Consider the following 20869-nt stretch of genomic DNA (forward strand, 5'->3'; position numbering starts at 1 on the left):
TACCAGAATGAATCCCAGAATGAAACAGATCACAGTAGCATTTTATGTAAAGCAGATGGAGTAGAGATAGATTGGGGGGGATTGATGACATGGGTAAAGGAGGAAAAAGTTGTTAACAGTGATAGAATATGCATGGAAGATAGTATCAGAGGGGTAGCCGTGTTAGTCTGAATCTGTAAAAAGCAACAGAGGGTCCTGTGGCACCTTTAAGACTAACAGAAGTATTGGGAGCATAAGCTTTCGTGGGTAAGAACCTCACTTCTTCAGATGCAAGTCAAGATGCATGGAAGATAGGAATCAGGGGAGTAATGTTTGGTGTGAGATAACTATTGCATATTATGCACATCACAGGATAGCCCAGAATAATACTTCAAGAGCTCCAATCTTTAATAAGTAATGTAAGATGAAAAATAAAAAGATTTTACAAATTCTGGAAGGAAAAACTTTCCAGATCATAACTCTCTGTTGTGGAGATTAATAATTGTAAGACCAGAAAACAGAGAAAAAGATTGAAGATTTTCCATCCCTTTTAAATTACTAACATGGCATATGAATAAACACTCAGGGTCAGCTTCACAGGTGGGTACCCAGGTGATGAAAACTAGGGGTTGTCATTTGCATGAAAAAAATTTTTTTTTAGTTATTTAGGTCCAATGGAAGTAGTAGGTGATCTGTTTTAGCAATGTGCATGTGTTCACGCACGCTCACACACATATACACTAATCTGAAGGACTACTTAATAGAAATTCGGAGTTATGGTGTCGGAGGTAAAGTCACTTCATGCAGCCATTTGAAAAGCTGAGGTTCTCAGCCTGTCACCTATTTAGATTATTGCTGTATGCAAGTAGTGAGTAAATTCATTAGCAAGAGACTACTCTTCAGCTAATGCAACAATTCTAGCAGCTTCAGGCAAGAGAGGCTCTCTTGCATAGTACTTAAGTTTCCACTCATTTGCAGATTAAAGAGATGTCTATTTCAAACACCAAAGTCAGATAGCAGCAGCAAAAGAAGAAAATAATTTTCTGATTAGCTCTCAAAAAGACTAACCTGAACACCACTAATTCCAGTGGCTGTTAAAGATCTTGGCAAGAAAAAATCTACTAGCCTATGCAGAGTATAATTATATTGTGAATGCAAAGTGTGCACTTGATAACATTCATCACATGAACCCACAAAGCTCTGACTCAAACCTGTCAAAAAACAGTGAGAAAATAACCATAAGCAGCAGTAATGATGATGGTGAAAAATGCTGCCAAGCTCGGAGAGTCACCTGTTGTGAATAACTTTCGTTAAAAAAAAATAAACCAACTTGTCTGTCTGTTTATATTGCTGTTGTCGTCTCATCGTAAGTGAGAAAGAAGAATATATTAGCTAGTTATAAAATAGACAGGTATTATACAAAAATAACTGTATACTGCTGGGAAGCTCAGATTGAACATATTAGTCAACCTGTGTAGGATTATTAGTGTACTTTCTGTTCAGTATCATGACCTCTATAGAAGAAATAAATGGTGGTGTCATGTAGTATGAAGGTTTATTGGCATGAATTTGGGATGTCTCCAGTACTCCTGAATAGCAAAGGCTCTTTGAGTTACGCTAAACAACCCAAACATGTAACAATTTACATTTATTCTGTTATGGTAGCTCTCATGATGTGCTAAGCATGGTCCACATATGCAGGAAGACACAATCCCAGTTCTGAAGAGCTCACGGACTAAAAGATAAGCAACAGACCAAGACATTAAATATATTATCACATAAAAAACCCTACTGACTACCTTTCTGACTAGCCATAGTTAGGTGAGCAATTTCATTTTCACATCATAGTAGAATTGAGTCTTGAGAGATCTGAAGCAGGAGATGGTAGTGGCCACATCAGGGAGTATGTTCCATGTGTAAGTGATGGCATGAAAGAAAACATGTGGAGGGTTGTAGGAAAAGCAAGAAGTGGTGTTGTGAGGGAGCTCAGCTCCCTGCTCTCTAACTAAGAGACTATTAAGGGTATGTTCATTCTTTCAGATCCCATTCTCATGGCCTTCCAAGCCTATAAAGGTTACTCCTTAATCCCTGTGTTGAATTCTTCTCAAGTGCCTGGCAACATGTGCCTTAGGAAGTTTCAACCCACTCCCTATGGGGTTTCTAGGTCTGTTCCGTAGGTGTCTCTTTGTCAGACTTGTGCTGAGAAGCCTCTGTAAGGTAGTTCCCAGCCTCTTTGGTTGCCATCACTTCTGCCTGAGCTTTGGCCTTTTTTTCCAGGCTGTTGCTAGTCAATCAATTAGCCACAGAGGGGGAATAATTGCTCTGTCATTAGCTTTTTTTGTGGCTGTTGAAGCATAGGGTTCATATACACCATCACAGGCATGCATAGACTGGCAGAGCATAGGGCAATGTGACAAGAGATGTGAGAAGATAAGTCGAGATAGGCAGATACGTGAAGGCCCTTGAAGATGACGACAAGAAGCTTGAACTTTAATGTGGTGAAAAAGTGATAACACTTTTATATCATACCACATCATAATGTGTTCCAACTGTCTCCTTTTTCAGAAAAAAAGATGTTTTTAAAGAGAGAGAGAGTTGTAAAAACATGGTTTTGGTACTATTTACTATACCCTTTAATGGAAAGGCAGAACATTTTAGTACTGACAACTGTACAGGCTTAGAGAGGAGAACAACAAAAAATAACTTTGTTTAGATTGCAAGCTTCTTGGGGACTGACTCTTATGATTATCGGTTTACCACATTGCTCTGCAATTTATCACATGAATATCACCACCGCACATGTAGTATAAATATACATATTAATAATCATATATCTGCTTTTGTTCAGCGGTAATCAAATGAAATAGAAGTCTTCTACATTATGTCATACTCTCAGTACACGGACAAATAATATAAAGCAACAAAATGAATTAGTTCTGTGTCTAGAAAGAATAATAAACTTTCCAAATCCTACCATCTTCCCTACAGAGCTGACACCTACCATTATCTCACCCTGATACTCACCCTGCCCCCTAGAAAAAAAGCCAGCGAACACTTCAGCCTTGCAGATTGGCTTCAAGGTCAACAGAATAAAATTGACTAACCAAGGCAGAAAGCAAATTCCACTATTCGATGAATCTTCATTGAAATCCCCTTGCCTTCAGCCCCTGGCAGTGAAACTATGTGAGAGTTATACCACCTGCCTCTGACAATCCCAAATGCAGTAAGAGGCAATTTTGGAGTAACTGGGACCCAACCCATTTTATGCCCTATATGTTAAAAATAATACCTTAAATTACTCCGGGACACAAAATAGAAGCAGATCACAGAATAAAGGTGTTATATGCTTCCTGCAAGAAATATTTATTAGCCCAGAGGCTGCTGTAGTCAGCAGCAGAAATTTATAAGGAATAGACACATCATAACAACAATACACACTTACACTTTTCATCTACAGATCTCAAAGCCCTTTACAAAGGTGGATAAACATGGCCACCCACATTTTACAGACGGAAAAAGTGAGACACAGAGATGGTAAGTGACCTGATCAATCTTGAGATGACAAAAAGTAGGGATTATCATGATAAGGTCTGCATCACAAAGAAAAAGAAAAAGCCACACATAAATGACAGATCCTAAACCAAGCCCTGATCCTTGTGACCCAAATCACACTGGATGAGTCAGATGAAATAGAAACATATTTTAGGATTATATAGACACAAGAAAGAAGAGAAACAAATTATTGAGGATGGTTCAAGTGTCTGAAAGTAATGTTTTGAAATTGAGCAAAGAAAAATGTAGGGTGACTATCACTAAAAAAAACCTACAATCTCCTAATGGTGAGATCTTTAGATTGTGGAATAATTTCCCAAGGATGTGGTGGAAGCCCCATTGCTGAAGTTATTTAAAAGTAGATACATTAGACAAAGCACTTGAGAACATAACCCTGCCTTGGCAGGACTAGATGACCTAATGGGTCTTTTCAGTGTTTGAGTTCAACAATTAAAGTAATAAAACAGTATTCTATTTATATACAGGGGCTAATCCAATGTCCATTGAAGTCAATGAAAATCTTCCCATTAACTTAATTGGACATTACAATAGGACCCATTGATAGGGTCCATAGCTGCAATTCACTCATTAGTTTTGTACATCTTGTTAAGTATTCAAAAATGAATAAAAAGTTAAGTGAATAACTGGAGCTAATTGACTCAAACTTCTGACGGGTATCTGTGCATGAATACCATAGGTTACCTCTACTTATGTTACTATAAATATTATGTTGTTAAATATGCAATACATGATAATTTACTCCATTGTTACTGTTTCACCTTTCTACTATGACCTGGATCCTGCAACTTGTGCCATGCGGATGGACCCCTATTGACTTCAAAGGTGCCCCATGTAGTCACAGGGGTCCATCTACTTGGAATAAGCTGCAGGATTGAGGGCTAGACGTAAAGAAGTTGCATACTAACACTTTTAAAGTTTCAGCATTACAATTTGCCGTGGTTTATCACCTGTAACTCTTATTAAAATCAGTTTGAATGCTACATTATTAATTTTATACTTACAATCAGGAGGCATTTTTTCAGTAAACAATTTGTAATATTCTTTAAGAAGTTCAAAATTTTCCTGGTTAACACTTTCTTGCAAAGTGGTATCTCCAAACCTAAAACAGCAACGGACAATGTTGGACATAAAAATAAAACAAATTCTATAAGCAACACACACCCCACTTCACCCCCTTCTCTAAAACCAAGAAACAAAATACATACCTAACTCAGCTTCAGCTATGGCTTCCTTATGTAAATAGAGAATTGTTTTTTCCCCTAATATCTGTTTTAATAGATTTATACAACAGAAAATAACTAACCTCAAATATAATTATACCATTAACAAATACTAGTTTAAACCACTCCTGAACATCCTTCCAAAAAACAGAAGCTAACAGACAAAAATCCCTGCTTACTTTCATCTCATGACTATTCATTAAGTCCCAAATCCTGCTTCCCCGTAGACAGCCAGAGTAAATGGGCTTTGTGCCAGGATTTGCTGTGGAAGTCTGAATGCCAGCCTGCTTTTGTACAGACATCACCAACTTTTACATCTCATTCACTTTTGATGCTAATAATGCCTTTGCTTCAACAGAATCAGCCGCTGAAACTGAACTCAGGCAAGATGGAGGTGATGTCAACAGGAAAACATTTTGAACACCTAGCCACTACCATAGCAGCACCCTCTACTGAGATTGTCTGCTGCAAATAATCAAGGTTCATATCCTTGGATCCTTCTGGACTCCTCTCCTTACTCCTGAACAGTTAGATTCAGCTTTCAGGGATTTCTTCTTGCACCAGCAACTAGCCAGTAAGCTATGTCCTTTGCTGTTAGATAGTGGCCTAACCACTGTGACCCACACCTTTGTGACCTCCAGGCCGGATTACTGTGACTGCATTTAGGTGAAGCTAAAGCGCGCACACTTTAAAAAGGCTTCAGTTGTTCTACTATGCTGTAGCTCATTTTTTCAGCAACAGAGGTTGCTGGGAATGTATCACCCAAATGCTCACTAGTCTGACTCCTCACAGGACACCCAGTCAAATTCAGGATGTCTGTTCTCATCTCTAAGGCTCTTCATGGCACTGGCCCATGCTACCTCAGAGAATTCTCTCTAAGACTATGATTTTTCATGACAATTAGGTTTCACAGAAGCTACTGTCCACACTCTAGGGTGAAATGCTGAGAGTGAAGACAGTGTTCTTGGCAGCAGGCTCAAAACTATGGAACACTCTTTTGGAGAGCTGCCTACAGAGTGACATGTAACCTCGCTTCTTCAAGTCCAGCTTTCCCATAAACACCAAAGCAAAAAGGAAAAGACAACAGAAGAACAAGGGAGGGGCAGTGAGAGCAGGAAGAACATGGAGAGGGGAGAGAGAGAGACAGGGAGATGAAGAATTGGAAGAAAAGGAAGACAAAATTCCAGTGATCCACCAGGAAGGAGAGAGGAAATCAGAAGGTCTTTATTGTGTTGTGATAGTCTGCAGAAGGTGCTCAAGTATTATGGTGTTAAGTGTGGTACAAAGATCCTGTTACGAGAGACCTGGACTTGACATAACCCACAGATATCTTGTGCTTAGCTACCATAAGCTGGAAGCGAGGACACCACGTAGTGAGAAAGAATTTGGCCTTGCTTAGGCAGACAAAAACATCTGCGCAGCCACAGTGTTACTAACAAGGATAGCTGACCTTAGTCTGGGTGCCTGTGTCTGTATGTTTCTTGCTAGAGTTGCTTTACTGATAAGTAGAAATTATGAGTTCTTTGCTGTTGCTAGGGAAACAATCAGCCAATTATAACTTATTTGGAGTTATGCTTTGTTTTGAATTACTTATAAAAAAGATTAGCTAGAAAGTGTATTTTGGAGAAGTTTGGATTTTCTATGAGCAAGAAGACACTGAATCTCCACAGCAGCCAGGAGGAAGGCTAGCCACTGGAAACCTGCTGCTGTCACTTGACACCACCTCAGACTTCGGGTAACTATATTTTGGGAAACTAGAGTATTGCTAATTTTGAAGTGTTCTTTGTATTCAATAAAAACATGGATTTTTGGGTGAAAGCACTCTTGTGTAAAACAATCATTTCTCAGACGGAGGTGCTGTGTCCCCTCACTGATTTATCTCCTGACAGTGCCTGGAAGACAGAGACTAGTTACCATAGCTTTGAGTTCAGATAACCCCAGATAACCATCCAGGTAAGTAAATAACGTTACATGGTTGTTCCACAACCACTATTGCATCCACTGGCTGCAGTAGCTTCAGCCACTACTGTGCCCTATTTAATCTATTTATCATATAAATATTTCTGAAGTGTACATCACAATATCTAGGTGCTGTGAAGGAGAGGGGGGGTAATCTTAGATAGACAGTTTGGCTAGCCTAGCTACATTGTCATGGATAAATTACCATGCCATCACCCTTCCTTTGCACTGTCCACATCTGTTCCAGCTGAACTGTACTATGAAAGCTGCGTGTGTGAATGCAGATGCACATGCAGAATTTGGGTCTAAATTCTTTAGCTGTTGTGTGATACAGAGTGGGGAAAAGATGATCTATGTACATCACTCCTAAATGTAATGCTGTATTTTTACATTCTGTCATGATTTCTATGTGTTATATACATGGTTTCTTATAATGCAACCAAAGTAGATATTAAATATATCTGCTCTTCTGTTGAAGCTTGCCTATCATTTTCCCAGTGTCTCAGTGTTACTCTTAATCAAATATATTCCCAGCTATGGCTCACTGAAACTGGAGATATTCAGTTCTATTGAAATAACATTTACTAGTAGAACATTAATAATCAAAAGATGATTTCTATTGTTATTAATGTTTCCTATTATGATGATTATTTCTCCCCCCTCCTCAATACTTATAGATAAACTTTTACTGAAAAACACATTCAGTGTTTCCAATCTTAATTTCATTTCTCTAGTACAAACGTGAATCTCTAAAATTCAAGGGAGTCCAGTGAAGACAGATAATATTGTGAACTCAAAGTTTTAAGTTTATACCTGAAATGGCAGAATAGTTATTTCTCCATAGATTAATCCAATTTGATTTGCTTGACAGACATGTTTTCTTAATTTTTCATTTTTATGGTATGATTTTCTTTTGTATGTGCATACAGAAATAGCAGTACATTGGTCACTGTGGACAACAGCACCATCCTCCCTGTCACTCAGGCCCATAATCTGGCTATCATCTTCAACTCAGCCTCTCTCTAAATCCTCACATCCAAGCTGTATCTAAATCTTGCTGATTCTTTCTAAAATCCGGCCTTTCATATCCATCCACATAGCTAAAACTCTCTTCCACGCTCTCATATCACATCTCGATTACTGCAATAACCTTGTCTCTGGCCTTGTCAAATACAGTCTTGCCCTGCTCATATCCATTCCGAAAGCTGCTGCAAATGTAATTTTCTGAGCCTCTCACTTTGACCATGTCACCTCTTTCTTTGCCTCCCTCCACTGGCTTCCCTTTCTCTACTGCATCAAACATAAGCTACTTGTCTTCACTTTTAAGGCTGTTCACAGCCTATTCCCACCCTACCTATCATCTCTCATTCACTACTGAGATATCAACTCCTGCCTCTGATTGGCCCATGCCAGCCTCCATCACCAACTTGTTAAACTTGTCAAACAAGTCCCTTCATGCCTTCTCCCACGTTGCCCCTCACACTTGGGAGGCTGCTCCCCATAAACATCCACAATGCTACCTCATTATTCTCCTTCTAATCCTTAAAACTCTCCTTTGCCTTGATGCCTACACAAAACTTGACAAAGATTAGGCCACTGGTATCTCATTGTTTCCTTGTACTCCCCTATCTGTCCACCCATCTGTCATCTCTTGTCTTATCGTCAGCCCCTCCTGTTGCTGAGGTTACACTTTATTTTTAGCATGCCAGTTCAGTCAAAGTTAGCATGGGTATGTCTCCTCGAGCTGGAAAACTGACCTCCAGCTCCCAGTGCAGACATAACCTTAGATTATAAACTCTTTGGGGCATGGCCAATCTTTTGTTTTGTGTTTGTACAGCACATTGGAATCCTCGTCCATGACTAGAGCACTACGCACAATGATAATACAAATAATAAATAAAAATATGTTTTGTCTAATTGCACAGTGTACCTAGTAATACTAGCAGCATGTAACTCTGGAGGCTCTTCCTTGTAGTCACGTATATTATTTAACAGTACCTATAGCTGTCCTTCACCTAGGAAGCAGGTGAATAGTTTGGTGAATCTTTGACAGGAACTGTACTATAGGCTGACTAGCTTGATATACAGAACTGTCTTGAGGCTGTAGCTAGGCTAGGCATATTTATACATTAAAAGTTTAGGAAAATATACCACCACCATTCCTGCCATTATAAGACTATTAATAACATAACCCATTATTACTTTATTATCTATTACCTCTATTCATGAGCCCCATACTATCAATATAAAAAATGTGAGGAAAGTATGCATCTCCCAATGCCTGTTACCTGCCCAATATTTCAGCTTCACATGCTATGGTAACAAATTAAGTGGTTTTAGGATTTTCCAAGAGATGTTTCAAAGGGCCAATATCTGCTCCTTGAGAATACATTGCTTCTGTCAGTGTGAATTAAAGATAAGTGTGTGTATTAAAGAACAAATCAGGCTTTAACTGTAGGAAACAGATTGATACTTATCACATATCTTTTCCTGACTTTTTGCACTGTTTGTTTTAGTTCATACCATCCGATTATCTCCCTTAATGTGATTTATTTTTCTAATATGTACCAAAACAATCCGAATTGGCCCAAGGGCAAGTAATAAGCAAGATTCCTATGTAATCCTGTGAGAGACCATCTGGACTAGCACAACATCCAGAAGCAGAAACTGAAACATGTATCTTTCTAAAGGTGCTGCCTTACCTCTCTGCAAGTGTTTGCTGTTCATTGATTCCAACATTAAAGAGGACTGGGTACACATGCAGCTGCTTTCCTTCTTTGATCTCTTGTGGCAGCAACTCAAACATCTTTGCTGGAAGCTTGACCTCTATTACATAATGTTCACTAGGAAAATAAAAGGAAGTATAAAAGATGAGAATATCTAGCTGTTCAATCTAAACTAACACCCTCCTAGGTCCCACAGCAAAGAATGTTTACACTTAGAAATCAACGTTTTCCCCTCCTGTTAATTGTGTTAAACCTTCATTTAAAGTCTTTTTTATTTATTTTTGTTTTGAAACCATAGCAAATCTATAAGGAAATAGGATCAGTAATATAATTATACACTAGGTCTTGATAATGACTTCTTCACTGAAGTGGAAAAAAAAGGATTAAAAAGTGAGGGCAGTAGAAAAATTAAGGAAAGCCTTTTGTCTCATTATCACTTGGTATAGAAATATTAATGAAGGTACTTCAAATCTTAAAATGTTGTATGCTGAGCTACACCGCCATTTTCGTTTGGTTTACTCTTGAATTGACCTGAAGTACACTCTAATACTATTTGCATAATTTCTTGTACCCAGTGAAAACCCTGGGTGAAATCCTGGCCCCACTGCAGTCAATGGCAAAATTTGCATTGAGTTCAGTGGGCCAGGACTTCACTCCTTGGATAGAAAGCATCCTCTGAAGCAAAAGTGGCACTATGAAAATAAAGTTTAAAAGGACAGGATGGTTCATTACACAAATATGAATTCTGGTGTTTTAGAAGTGACATGATGTGACAGTTTGGGTGTTATATCTGTGTCCCCTGTCTGATTTTGTGAAAACCATGTTTCAGCCTCTATTTTGAGTATAACCTTGATTGTGTCTTTCCTTGTATACTGTAACCATCATGTTGGATTGCATCATCTTGTTGAAGTGGAGCTTGTGCCTAGGGTCTGAACCTGAATGAGAAAAACAACAAAGGTTCTCTCCCCTCTGAGAACAATGAGTTTGATAAACAGAGGGACTAAGTTAAAGGAAGCTGGTTCTCCCAGTTTCTTTCCAGAGGGCTGGGACTTTAATTACTCAATGAAGGCTGTCAAGCCAGCCAGAGTGGACTGAAACTAAACACTGCCAGGAAGCAGAGAGCATGTCAAGAGGAAGAAGGCAAGGAGGGACTTACCCACCTCACACAGGGACGGAGCCTAAGGACTCTCAGAAGGGGTTAGCGTAGACTCAGTGGGGAAAGCATACACGGGTTTGTTGTTTTTTCATAGCTCTTATATCCTTGAACTGTTTAAGAGTAATGTGTGGGTGTGTTTAAGAAGTTCTTTTGTAAAGTCTCTGTGTTCCTTACGTGTCATGCGGTCCCAGAAAAGTTAAACTATAATCTGGCATGCTCACATGGGTGGAGCTCTGGAGAGAGCATGATAAGCTACGGGGGAAAGTTGGAAGGGGTGTTGAAAGTCTGGGCAGCTGGACCATGGTGCCCCACCATCCAATGGGCTGTCAGACAGGGAATCTACACTCTGGGTGTGTGTCTGAGAGGCCAGAGCTAGAGACACTGTCCAGATCCGGTGTGCTTGGAAGCATACAGGATCCGAAGGTCGGGTCCAGTAAAGCAGACTAGTGACTACACACAGGAGGGACTCAGCCAGGGGTGTGACACATGCGCTAGCTCAGTTAGCAGTAGTGCAAATCTGGTATTGTTAAGCAGCAAATGCTCTATAAAGTAGGCACTCTCATGAGCAGTATCATTAGCTGTGGACTAGTTATGCAAGTCTCAAAGCAAAAAAGTCTCTATGCCCCAGATAAGACTAATTTATGTTTTCTGTATTTAATTCTCTAGTTTAAAGCAGTACAGAGTTTATGAGGTTTCTGCTTGTACAGAAAACTCTTTTCAGCTGACCTCTGCATAGTGCCACTCATCCCAGGCCTGCGGGTTGGAATTCCTAATTGCTGAATCTTGACTGTCAAATGCTATTGTACTACTAATATGGTCTGATGGTATGCTTGCATGAGATTGAAAAGAAATGTAGATTTGGTCTAATTTTAAAAATATGTGCTGCTAAACATCAAGTCCAGAGGACCATCATAATCACTGCATTTCACATCCAAGAATCACTATGTCTTTAGGCTATAAAAAAATCATTGTAAGATATCACCTTTAGATATGACAAATTGAAAACAGTGGTGTTGTACATGTGGTGTTTTTTGTTTTTCTTTTTTTGTGTGCTTGGGACAGAATCTCCACAGTGGTACTATCTTGCGTGACTTTTTCAATTGACATTAAATTGCAACAATGACAAAAGCTGCCTTTCAAATTATTTTGAGAAATACTACTGAGCTGGGATAACAGGATATCTTCACGGCCCAAGAGCAACACTGAAGTCAGGCAAGAAGACAACAAGTATTGTAATCCAAAGCACTCATTTGAAACTAATTTACTATTGCATTACCGGTTTGATTTAAATAAGGTATAGTAACAAAACAAAATATTTTTTGCCATGTAATTTATTTTTTCTTGATGGCTGGATTCAATGTAGACAGGCTTAGTGGATTTGATTTCGGTTATACAACTACATTTCTCAGCGAATGGAAGGCTTAGCATAAAAATTAAAGGACAGTTTTGGCAAGAGAACAAGTGTGTATAAACTGACCATGAATAAATTTAGCTTTGAAATTAGGTTTCTAACCATCAGAGGAATGCTGGAACAGCCTTCCATAGATTGTTTGCCCCTACTTTTCCTAACTAGTTTTAAGATAGAGCTTGATAAATTTATGTACGGCATTATGTGCGGGGTTGCCTGTGATAGCAGGGGACTAGATTTAATGACCCAGCAGGTCACTTCCAGTCCTGTGTTCCTAAAAATCATTACAAAATTTTAGCATTTAATACCGTCTCTTGCAACAGAAAAACTAGATTATTTAAGAGAATAACAATAAATCACAACAGCCCATTTAGGTATTAATGATTTAAATTTTGGGATTATCTACTTAACTTTACTTGCCTTGCACCTTAACCATGCAACGATGATAAAAAACATTAGTTGAAAGTTTTTATAATAAACTACCCTGTCATGCCTCAAAGTTCATGTATATAATAAAAAAAATGCCAAGGAATTTTTAAAAATACTTTTTTTTTTTACTACTTTTGTTTACAACAACCCTTTAAGCATGTAAAACTGAACATTGTTTACTGAAAGATGTTTCGGGGCTGCAGCACACATTAGAGCTGTGATGTTTGGATTGACTTATTTTCATACATAAAATTGAGGACCTAAGCATTTCCCTGCAAAGCAAATTACAGATACTACTCTGACTTTTACCTCTTTTTGTTAAAAAGCTTGCAATGAATTTTCTGTCTAGCAGCTCTGCATTTTCCCTGCAAGTTTCATTTTAGAGACCTCTATTATATAAGATCACCCCAAAAAAGGACAAAAGTTATTGTCAGAAAATATTTTTTTTTGTTACAGTGATCAGAAAATTGGTAGGTTTTGACCCTACTTTTGCTCTTTACATTTAACCTCCTGTGCCCCTGATCAGTACTGTGTCATCACATCTCTAACAGGAATGGGGCTCAGCAGAGATAAAGCTTCCTTTTAATAAACTGATACCACCAATTTCATTCAGTGACTCACCCACCAATAAGTATAGTATAGTCATGATAGCCAGTAAGTCCTCTTCCTGACAACTATCTGTTCTATCAATCCATAATGCCTCAAGCATCTTAAAGCTCATGTCTATTTCAAAACCTGGACCTCCTAGCATGACAATTCAATCAGCTGCAGTAATGGCACCAAGCCAGTAACAGTGGCTGTTGGATTTTTCAAGACCTTTGATGGGAATGTTTACAAAGGACATATTTCTTCTGTTCAGGGTCTACTTTATATACCATAATTTTTCTTAATTATTCCTGATGTTTTCCCATTATGCTCTGACCTTCCTGGATATTTATTTCAATCCCTTTTCGGAAAGTGCACAGCATGAGAATGAATTGTCAGGAATAATAAAGAAAAATAGTGGTGAATACCCCCTCCGTCCCCCAACAGTGGCAATACATCTTTTCTAAAAAGTTGCTGCTTTTAGCTGAATTTAATTTACTGTCATTTTAAGAATTATAGCACTATTAAGGAAATAATTCCTGCACAGGTAAAAACATTTGAAGTTTTAGACTAGGATAATAACAAAGAAAAAAAGTTCATCACTTGCAAGCTATCCTTTTCAATCCCCGTATGTCACAGACACTATTTCTGTATTCAATTTATGTACTAAATTTCAGTACTACTTCTTTGAGAAGCAAAGTATATTAGTATTTAAAGCACAGGTAGGGATTAAAAATATCTGGTTTTTACATCCAGCTCTGCCCCAAATGTCCTGTATGATCTTAGGCAAATCATGTAGGTTCAATTTTTCAGAAATTTTGGATCATCTTAATTTTGGGTTCCCAGTTTAGGGACACTTCAGGTCAGATCTTCAGAGATGCAGCGCCACATCTCCACAGAAGTGAATGGAAACTGAGTGCTCAGCACCCCTGAAGAAAAGGCCTCCAGTGTTTCAAGCTGGGCCCCTGCGTTGAGACAACAAAACTTAGAGGCCACTTTTGAAAATTTTGGCCCTGTGTGCTTCAATTTCCCCGTATATAAAAATGGATAACAACAAGTACACAATTCACAGGGACACTGTGAGAATTAATATGTATTAGTATTTGTAACTTTGAGATCCTCAGCTGAAGGCACTAGAAAGTCCAAAGCATTACCACCTTTACAGGCTCTTCAGGACATTACTACCTTTACAGGCCATCTATTCACTCTTCAGACAAGTCACATTTATAGCATTTCCCACATAAGGAAACACAGCAACAAGAAAAACATTGAGTTTCCACTTGATTTTACTGGCACAAGTTAAAGCTACACGTCTCTGGGCTTGTGCTTCCGGAAATGGACAATACTTACCGCCTTCCAGTTATTACAGGCAAGAAGTCATTGGATTTGGCTTCAATTATTTTAAACGTTACTTTCTGTAAATCTGAAATGCCCACAGCCATATCTTCTAGCATCCCAATTTCCTCACCTGTACAGAAAAATTACAAAAGATGTTAACAGATGCAGATATGACTGACTAGCTAGTGTCTTTACCTGAAAGGGTTCTAGTATGATAAGTGTAATACATTTCAAACCGGAGCGACTAAAATTACTCTACTAAATTCACATTTAAGGCATCTAAATAAAAATAGTTGAGAACTTTCTGCCCCCAATGACCTTACCAGTGTTTGTGGGTGTTGGATACTTCTGAAAATTAGGTCATTACATTCAAGGGACAAAACTTTAGGACAGCCAGGTTTCATATTGACAACCCCTTTAAAGACTGTTCTGCTCTTGGAGGGCAAAGATTTTGAGTATTATAATGGGTGGACCTCTGACAGACTTGAGCCAGAGAGCCCCTTATACTGAGTTAGTCTTATAGTGGGGGACAAACAATAAAACTTGATTTTGGGACTGGCAAAGGGCTGCATAGATACCAACTGTCCCTACTTAAGTGGGATAGTCACTAGTTTCAGAAAAAACAACTTGGCCTGACTAAAAAAAATCCATTCTTTTCAGAGCATTTCAAAGTGTGTTGCAATTTTTCCCTCCAAATGTCCCACTTAATAGCTATCAGTGTTGGCATCTGTGATTCAGAAACCTTTTGGTGCCAACTGGCAGGGTTACAGGTATGTAGGGTTACAGGGTTAACCAAAAGGGGTCATGTAAGGTCTCTACTGAAACGTCTCACCCTGGTCATCATAGTCATTATGAAATGTATGTGCAGATAATATATAAAAAGATGTGTGTGTGTGTGTGTGTGTGTGTGTGTGTGTGTGTGTGTGTGTGTGTATAAACATGGGAAATTATGTTCTTAAAGACCTTGTAGTTAAAGGGAAGTCACTCAAAGGTAGAATGCCTTAAGAAAAACTTCTCCATATAGGAGGTGGGAGACACTTATCTCCCTAGCTAACTATTGTGTATTGAGTGTCTTGTGGTAGAAGTTTATCAGCATACGAAGTGAAATGCTAATGAAGAGCTTGCGGGGGGACTTCAAAATAAAATTAACAGGAAGAGGTAAACAGTGGGGTGTGAGGGGGGAAGGGGTTATCCTATTTTCAGTTGAAAATCAAAGGTATAGTCTGGTTATCTAGTGGTGAAAAAAGACACTCTGGCATCCTTCACCAAGGAAATAAACTGACAGTGGGTTTGCTTCATGAAAAAAGGATCTCAGTCAGGCTTGGCTGAAATCACTGAAAAGAACTTTGGGTGAGATAAACTTTTTTATACAGGAGAACAACTTGTTAGTTAAGTTTAGGCTATAGAAAGCACGTTACAATTTTGTTTCATAAGTAATCCTTTGTTTCCAACATTTCTGTTTGCTATCAAATGAATCTGCTATCCTTTGTTAAATAAACCTGTACTTGCTTTCTCTATAAACAAATCTAAGTACTGTGTGTTAAGCAAAGCTGTGTTCTAAGGTGAACTAGTAAGCTGTGGTGTATTGCATCACAGCATCTATGAAGCAATTGGGAATTTAAATAGCTTAGTGCTATCTTCACATCACAAAGACTGACATGTAATTTCCAGAAATACTGACTGGCTGTAGATTATAGATTTAGGCCTGGTCCCCGCTAAGTCCCTACTTCGGACTAAGGTACGCAAATTCAGCTACGTTAATAACGTAGCTGAATTCGAAGTACCTTAGTCCGAACTTACCGCGGTCCAGACGCGGCAGGAAGGCTCCCCCCGTCGATGCCGCGTACTCCTCTCGGCGAGCTGGAGTACCCGCGCCGACTGCGAGCACTTCCGGGATCCATCCGGGATCGATTTATCGCGTCTTAACCAGACGCGATAAATCGATCCCAGAACATCGATTGCGTGCCGCCGGACCCTCCGGTAAGTGAAGACAAGGCCTTAGTAGCTATTTAAACTGGGTATCTGGGTTAGTTGTATAAACCAATTATTTGGGTCAGGCTAAACACTTGTACTAGTATAGTTTACAGTATTTTTCAAATATAAAAGTCACAATAGTTGTATTGTGGAAACCAGTCTCTTGTATTAATGACATTACAATTCAGCACTCCACATGGAATAATTAGAATGTGTGTTTTCAAAAGAAACTGAACAAAAGCAGATTACTATACTTTATTATGTTGAATTGACATATACTACTATATCATTGGCTTTAACCGTGCTATTGTATGGAAGCCTGCTGTTTTGTATTAGGGTAATATTTGTTGATTCAATAAGCCAAATTACTGAATAAAAGTTAAAATAAGAACCTACTGGGTGAACTTCTTGGTTTGTAAAAAAGACTAAGCAATGTTGTTCCAGGGCAATACTTACTATACGTGCTGAGAAGTCCTTCATATTGAACAATTAACCCAACAGTATGAAGCTGCTGTAGGAAGCCTTGATCACGTAAACTTGTGTGCAATTTGATTATAAACCCACAGACCAATCCAGCAAGCTTAAAAAAAAATATGATGGAAGAAATTTTGTGGGAAAAAACAGATTAATTAGTGTAATACAAGAGTTTTATAACTATGTTTGCTATTTTTCTACAGGATACAGGTTGAACTTTGGTGACTGAAGAACAAGATGGAAATTACTGTTTGGTGAATATATATCATCTCAATTGTATATTATGGTATTTTGTAGGGTAAAATACATAAAATATATGGATCTCATTCTGACCTTAAATTGGTTTACACCCATGAAACTTCATTGACTTCAGGTGGGGTTACTTCTGATTTACACTGCTGTAACCGAGATCAGAAAGATGCCCTTAAGTCTATTAATATTTAAGGTTGGGGTTTTCCAAGGAGCCTAGGTAATTAGGCACCCAACTCCTATTTAAATTAAATGACATTTATTTATTTAAGTCCCTTAGGCTCCTTTGCAAACCCAACCTAAGAGTCAAACCCAACCTAAATCAATTAATTGCTCATCATAGTACAGAAAATTAAAGTGAATGAATTAAAACAAATGAAGAAGTTGTGTTGCATTAAAAGAAATGGCGAATACCTGCATGTATGCCATGATTAATTACAATAATGAAAATAACAAACAGTAATCACAACAGAAAAACAGTGACTCAAGAAGCACCTACTGCTTGACTAAAGACGATGTCTCTTCGTAGGGTCAGCATCAAACGCTGTGGCAAGCCACATGCAAGTTCCTGAAGTAGAACAAAAGTCATTGATTGCTTTGCCCTTGTCACCACCTCTCCCATGCAGTCTTTGAGTGTAATTATGAGGGGATAAAGCTGCTCATACCAGTCACCTGGAACAATACAGAACATGAAGACTAGTTATACTGTAGAAAAACCTGTAGATAAAAGCTTCTTCTCAGGGGACAGAGAAGTTGGCAGTGGCTGTGTAGATCCTCCAGTCCTTCCAACCCCATTCTAACCATTATGCTAGAGCAGGATCCATGGAATGGTTATCCTGGGGAAAATATTCATCTCTCTTCTTTCCCCTGTATATCTCCCCTGTGTCTAAACTACATGCTCAGGGTGGGAGCTGGGATTAGATGTGACCCAAAACAAATACTCCTGTATAAATCTAACTGCCATATTTACTTGTGTTATTATTTCTATAGCACTATAGTTATTCACAGATCTGTAAAAAAAACATGTGGGAAGGCATGGGGCCAGATGTGTAAATTGTTATAGCTCACTTGAAGTTCATGGAACTATGACTGAAAAAGCGCAAATATAGCACCCATCTATAAAAAGGGATATAAGGACAACCTGGGAAGTTACAAAGACCAGTCAACTTAACTTCAGTACCTGGAAAGATAATGGAGCAAATAATTAATCAATTTGCAAACACCTAGAAGATAATGAGGTGATTAGTAACAGTCAGCGTGGATTTGGCAATAACAAATCTTGTCAAACCAACCTAATAGCTTTCTTTGACAGGGTAACAAGTCTTGTGGATAGAGGGGAAGAGGTAGATGCGATATATCTTGACTTGAGAAAGGCTTTTGATACTATCTCGCATGACCCTCTCATAAACAAACTAGGGAAATACAACCTATGTGGAGCTACTATAAGATGGGTACATAACTGGTTGGAAAACCGTTCCCAAAGAGTAGTTATCAGTGATCCGCAGTCAAGCTGGAAGGGCATATGGAAAGGGGACCCCCAGGAATCTGTTCTGAGTCCGGCTCTGTTCAATATCTTCATCAATAATTTAGATAATGGCATAGAGAGTACACTTATAAAGTTTGCAGACAATACTAAGCTGGGAGGGATTGCAAGTGCATTGGAGGATAGGATTAAAATTCAAAATGATCTGGACAAACTGGGGAAATGGTCTGAAGTAAATAGGATGCAATTCAATAAGAACAAATGCAAAATATTCCACCGAGGAAGGAAGATCCAGTGGCACACATACAAAATGGGAAATGACTGCCTACAATGTAGTAGCAGGAGTGTTGTAAGAAAGACACAAGAAGCAATTCTTCCACTGATTAGGCCTCTCTCCACACTGATTAGGCCTAAACTGGATTATTGTGTCCAGTTCTAGATGCCACATTTCAGGAAAGATGTGGACAAATTGGAGAGAGTCCAGAGAAGAGCGACAAAAATGATTAAAGGTCTCGAAAACATGACCTATGAGGGAAGATTGAAAAAATTGGGTTTGTTTAGTCTGGAGAAGAGAAGACATGATAACAGTTTTCAAATACGTAAAAGGCTGTTACAAGGAGGAGGGAGAAAAATTGTTCTCCCTTAACCTCTGAGGAAAGGACAAGAAGCAATGGGTTTAAAGTGCAGCAAGGAAGGTTTAGGTTGGACATTAAGAAAAAAATTCTTAACTGTCAGGGTGGGTAAGCCCAGGGAGGTTGTGGAATCTCCATCTTTGGAGATTTTTAAGAGTAGGTTAGACAAACACCTGTCAGGGTAACTGGAATGCAGGGGACTGGACTAGATGACCTCTCGAGGTCCTTTCCAGTCCTATGAATCTATGATTCCTAATGTGTTCCTGCGCTGCTCATTCGTACCCTTAGGGATCTCTCCTGGTGGTCCAATAATCACTGGGATCAATTTTTTGACAATTTACACCAGCTAAGAATCTGCTCCTCATTCCTGCACTGAAGAGTTTATAATCTAAGTTATACAGAGCTGAACAAATACAGTTTAGTTGTGAGAGTGGGAGCTGCCCACATCTGACAGGAGATCAGCCTTGGAAGGCAAGGAAAAGAAGCAGCTGGGTGCAGGATTAGCAGAGTAATGTATGGTATGGGGATTAGTCATTCTTCTCTATTTTTTTTTTTAACTTCTCTCTATTTTTTTGTTTTGGATATTTAAGGATAATAAAATGACTTTTGGAATTATCTGAAGGACAGATGTTGGTAATGAAAATAACTATGTATCACAATATTTTGAAATATATTTTGATGTGTTGTTAAAGTGCATATTTAAAATAAAAGATTTTCAAATAATGAAATACTTTTTAAATGGAATGCTTGAGTGAAATAAAAAGGAATACAACAAACATATCTAGTGATGGACGAAAACTGGAATCATTTATCCAAACTGGCCCCATCACTACTCCACATTTGGACTTTGTAGGTTTTAATAAAATTAGATCTGCATCCAAACCACCCAGGGTTTGCCTAATCTCTAATACATCCCAACAAGATTCACCCGCCTCAGGAATCTGTCCAATTTTCATCACCTAACCTTAAGAATTCAGATGTGTAGAAAACACCAAGATTATACAGCGTGTGACAGACTGAATAACGTACAGCAAGCTACCATATTTGCTGTGGATTGGTGTTATTAAGGATCACAGACTTAATGAAAATATGTTCCATTTAAATATATTGTGATTGACGCAGGCCAGTTGGGTACAGCAGAGTAGGTCCTATTGGGATCCAGAAAGTGGGCGGGCTTCCCTTAGGCTGGGGGGAGGTCCTTTGGCAGTGGGTGGGCGGAAGCTACCACCCGCTCATTGCTAAAGGACCTCCCCCCAGCCTAAGGGGAGGATCCACAGGTCCAGGATTCCAAATAATTGTGGGGGACAACTAAGGCGTTAACAGGAATGGGAGTGAGATCACAGAGCTAAACGAAGGGAATCTGACGGAGACACCATTTAGAAAATCCCGGACAGTGCCCACTGCTCCTCGAAGGTGTCAAGGGACCCAGCAGATGCCACCCAGAGGAACTCTGCACGGAGGAGCGGAAATAGGCCCCACAGTCACAGGAAACCCCATCAGCCAACCTCCTCTCCCTGGTTTTGTAGATGGCCATTTTGGCCAGGGCTAGAAGGAGGATGACAAGGAGGTCCTGCGACTTTGTTGGGCCACGGATAGGGAGTGCATAGATGAACAGGTGAGGGGAAAAGTGCAACCAAAACGTAATAATATATCCAAGAGGAGCTGGAATAGGGGCTGCAACCTG

General features: G+C 39.0%; 1 protein-coding gene across 16 annotated transcripts in view; it reads right to left on the reverse strand.

Moving 5' to 3' along the window:
• Window positions 1–20869, reverse strand: part of INPP4B (inositol polyphosphate-4-phosphatase type II B) — a 496579-nt gene that overhangs the window by 67766 nt on the left and 407944 nt on the right. For all 16 annotated transcript variants that reach the window (XM_042850295.2, XM_065596417.1, XM_065596418.1 and 13 more), the window contains 5 exons: window positions 17570–17742; window positions 16804–16927; window positions 14386–14503; window positions 9434–9574; window positions 4554–4651 (listed from right to left, as the gene is read on the reverse strand). In XM_042850295.2, coding sequence (XP_042706229.2) covers window positions 4554–4651; window positions 9434–9574; window positions 14386–14503; window positions 16804–16927; window positions 17570–17742 — 654 coding nt within the window. The remainder of the gene's footprint in view (window positions 1–4553; window positions 4652–9433; window positions 9575–14385; window positions 14504–16803; window positions 16928–17569; window positions 17743–20869) is intronic.

The sequence above is a fragment of the Chrysemys picta genome, chromosome 5 (genome assembly GCF_011386835.1).
Source record: "Chrysemys picta bellii isolate R12L10 chromosome 5, ASM1138683v2, whole genome shotgun sequence".
Lineage (NCBI taxonomy): Eukaryota > Metazoa > Chordata > Testudines > Emydidae > Chrysemys > Chrysemys picta.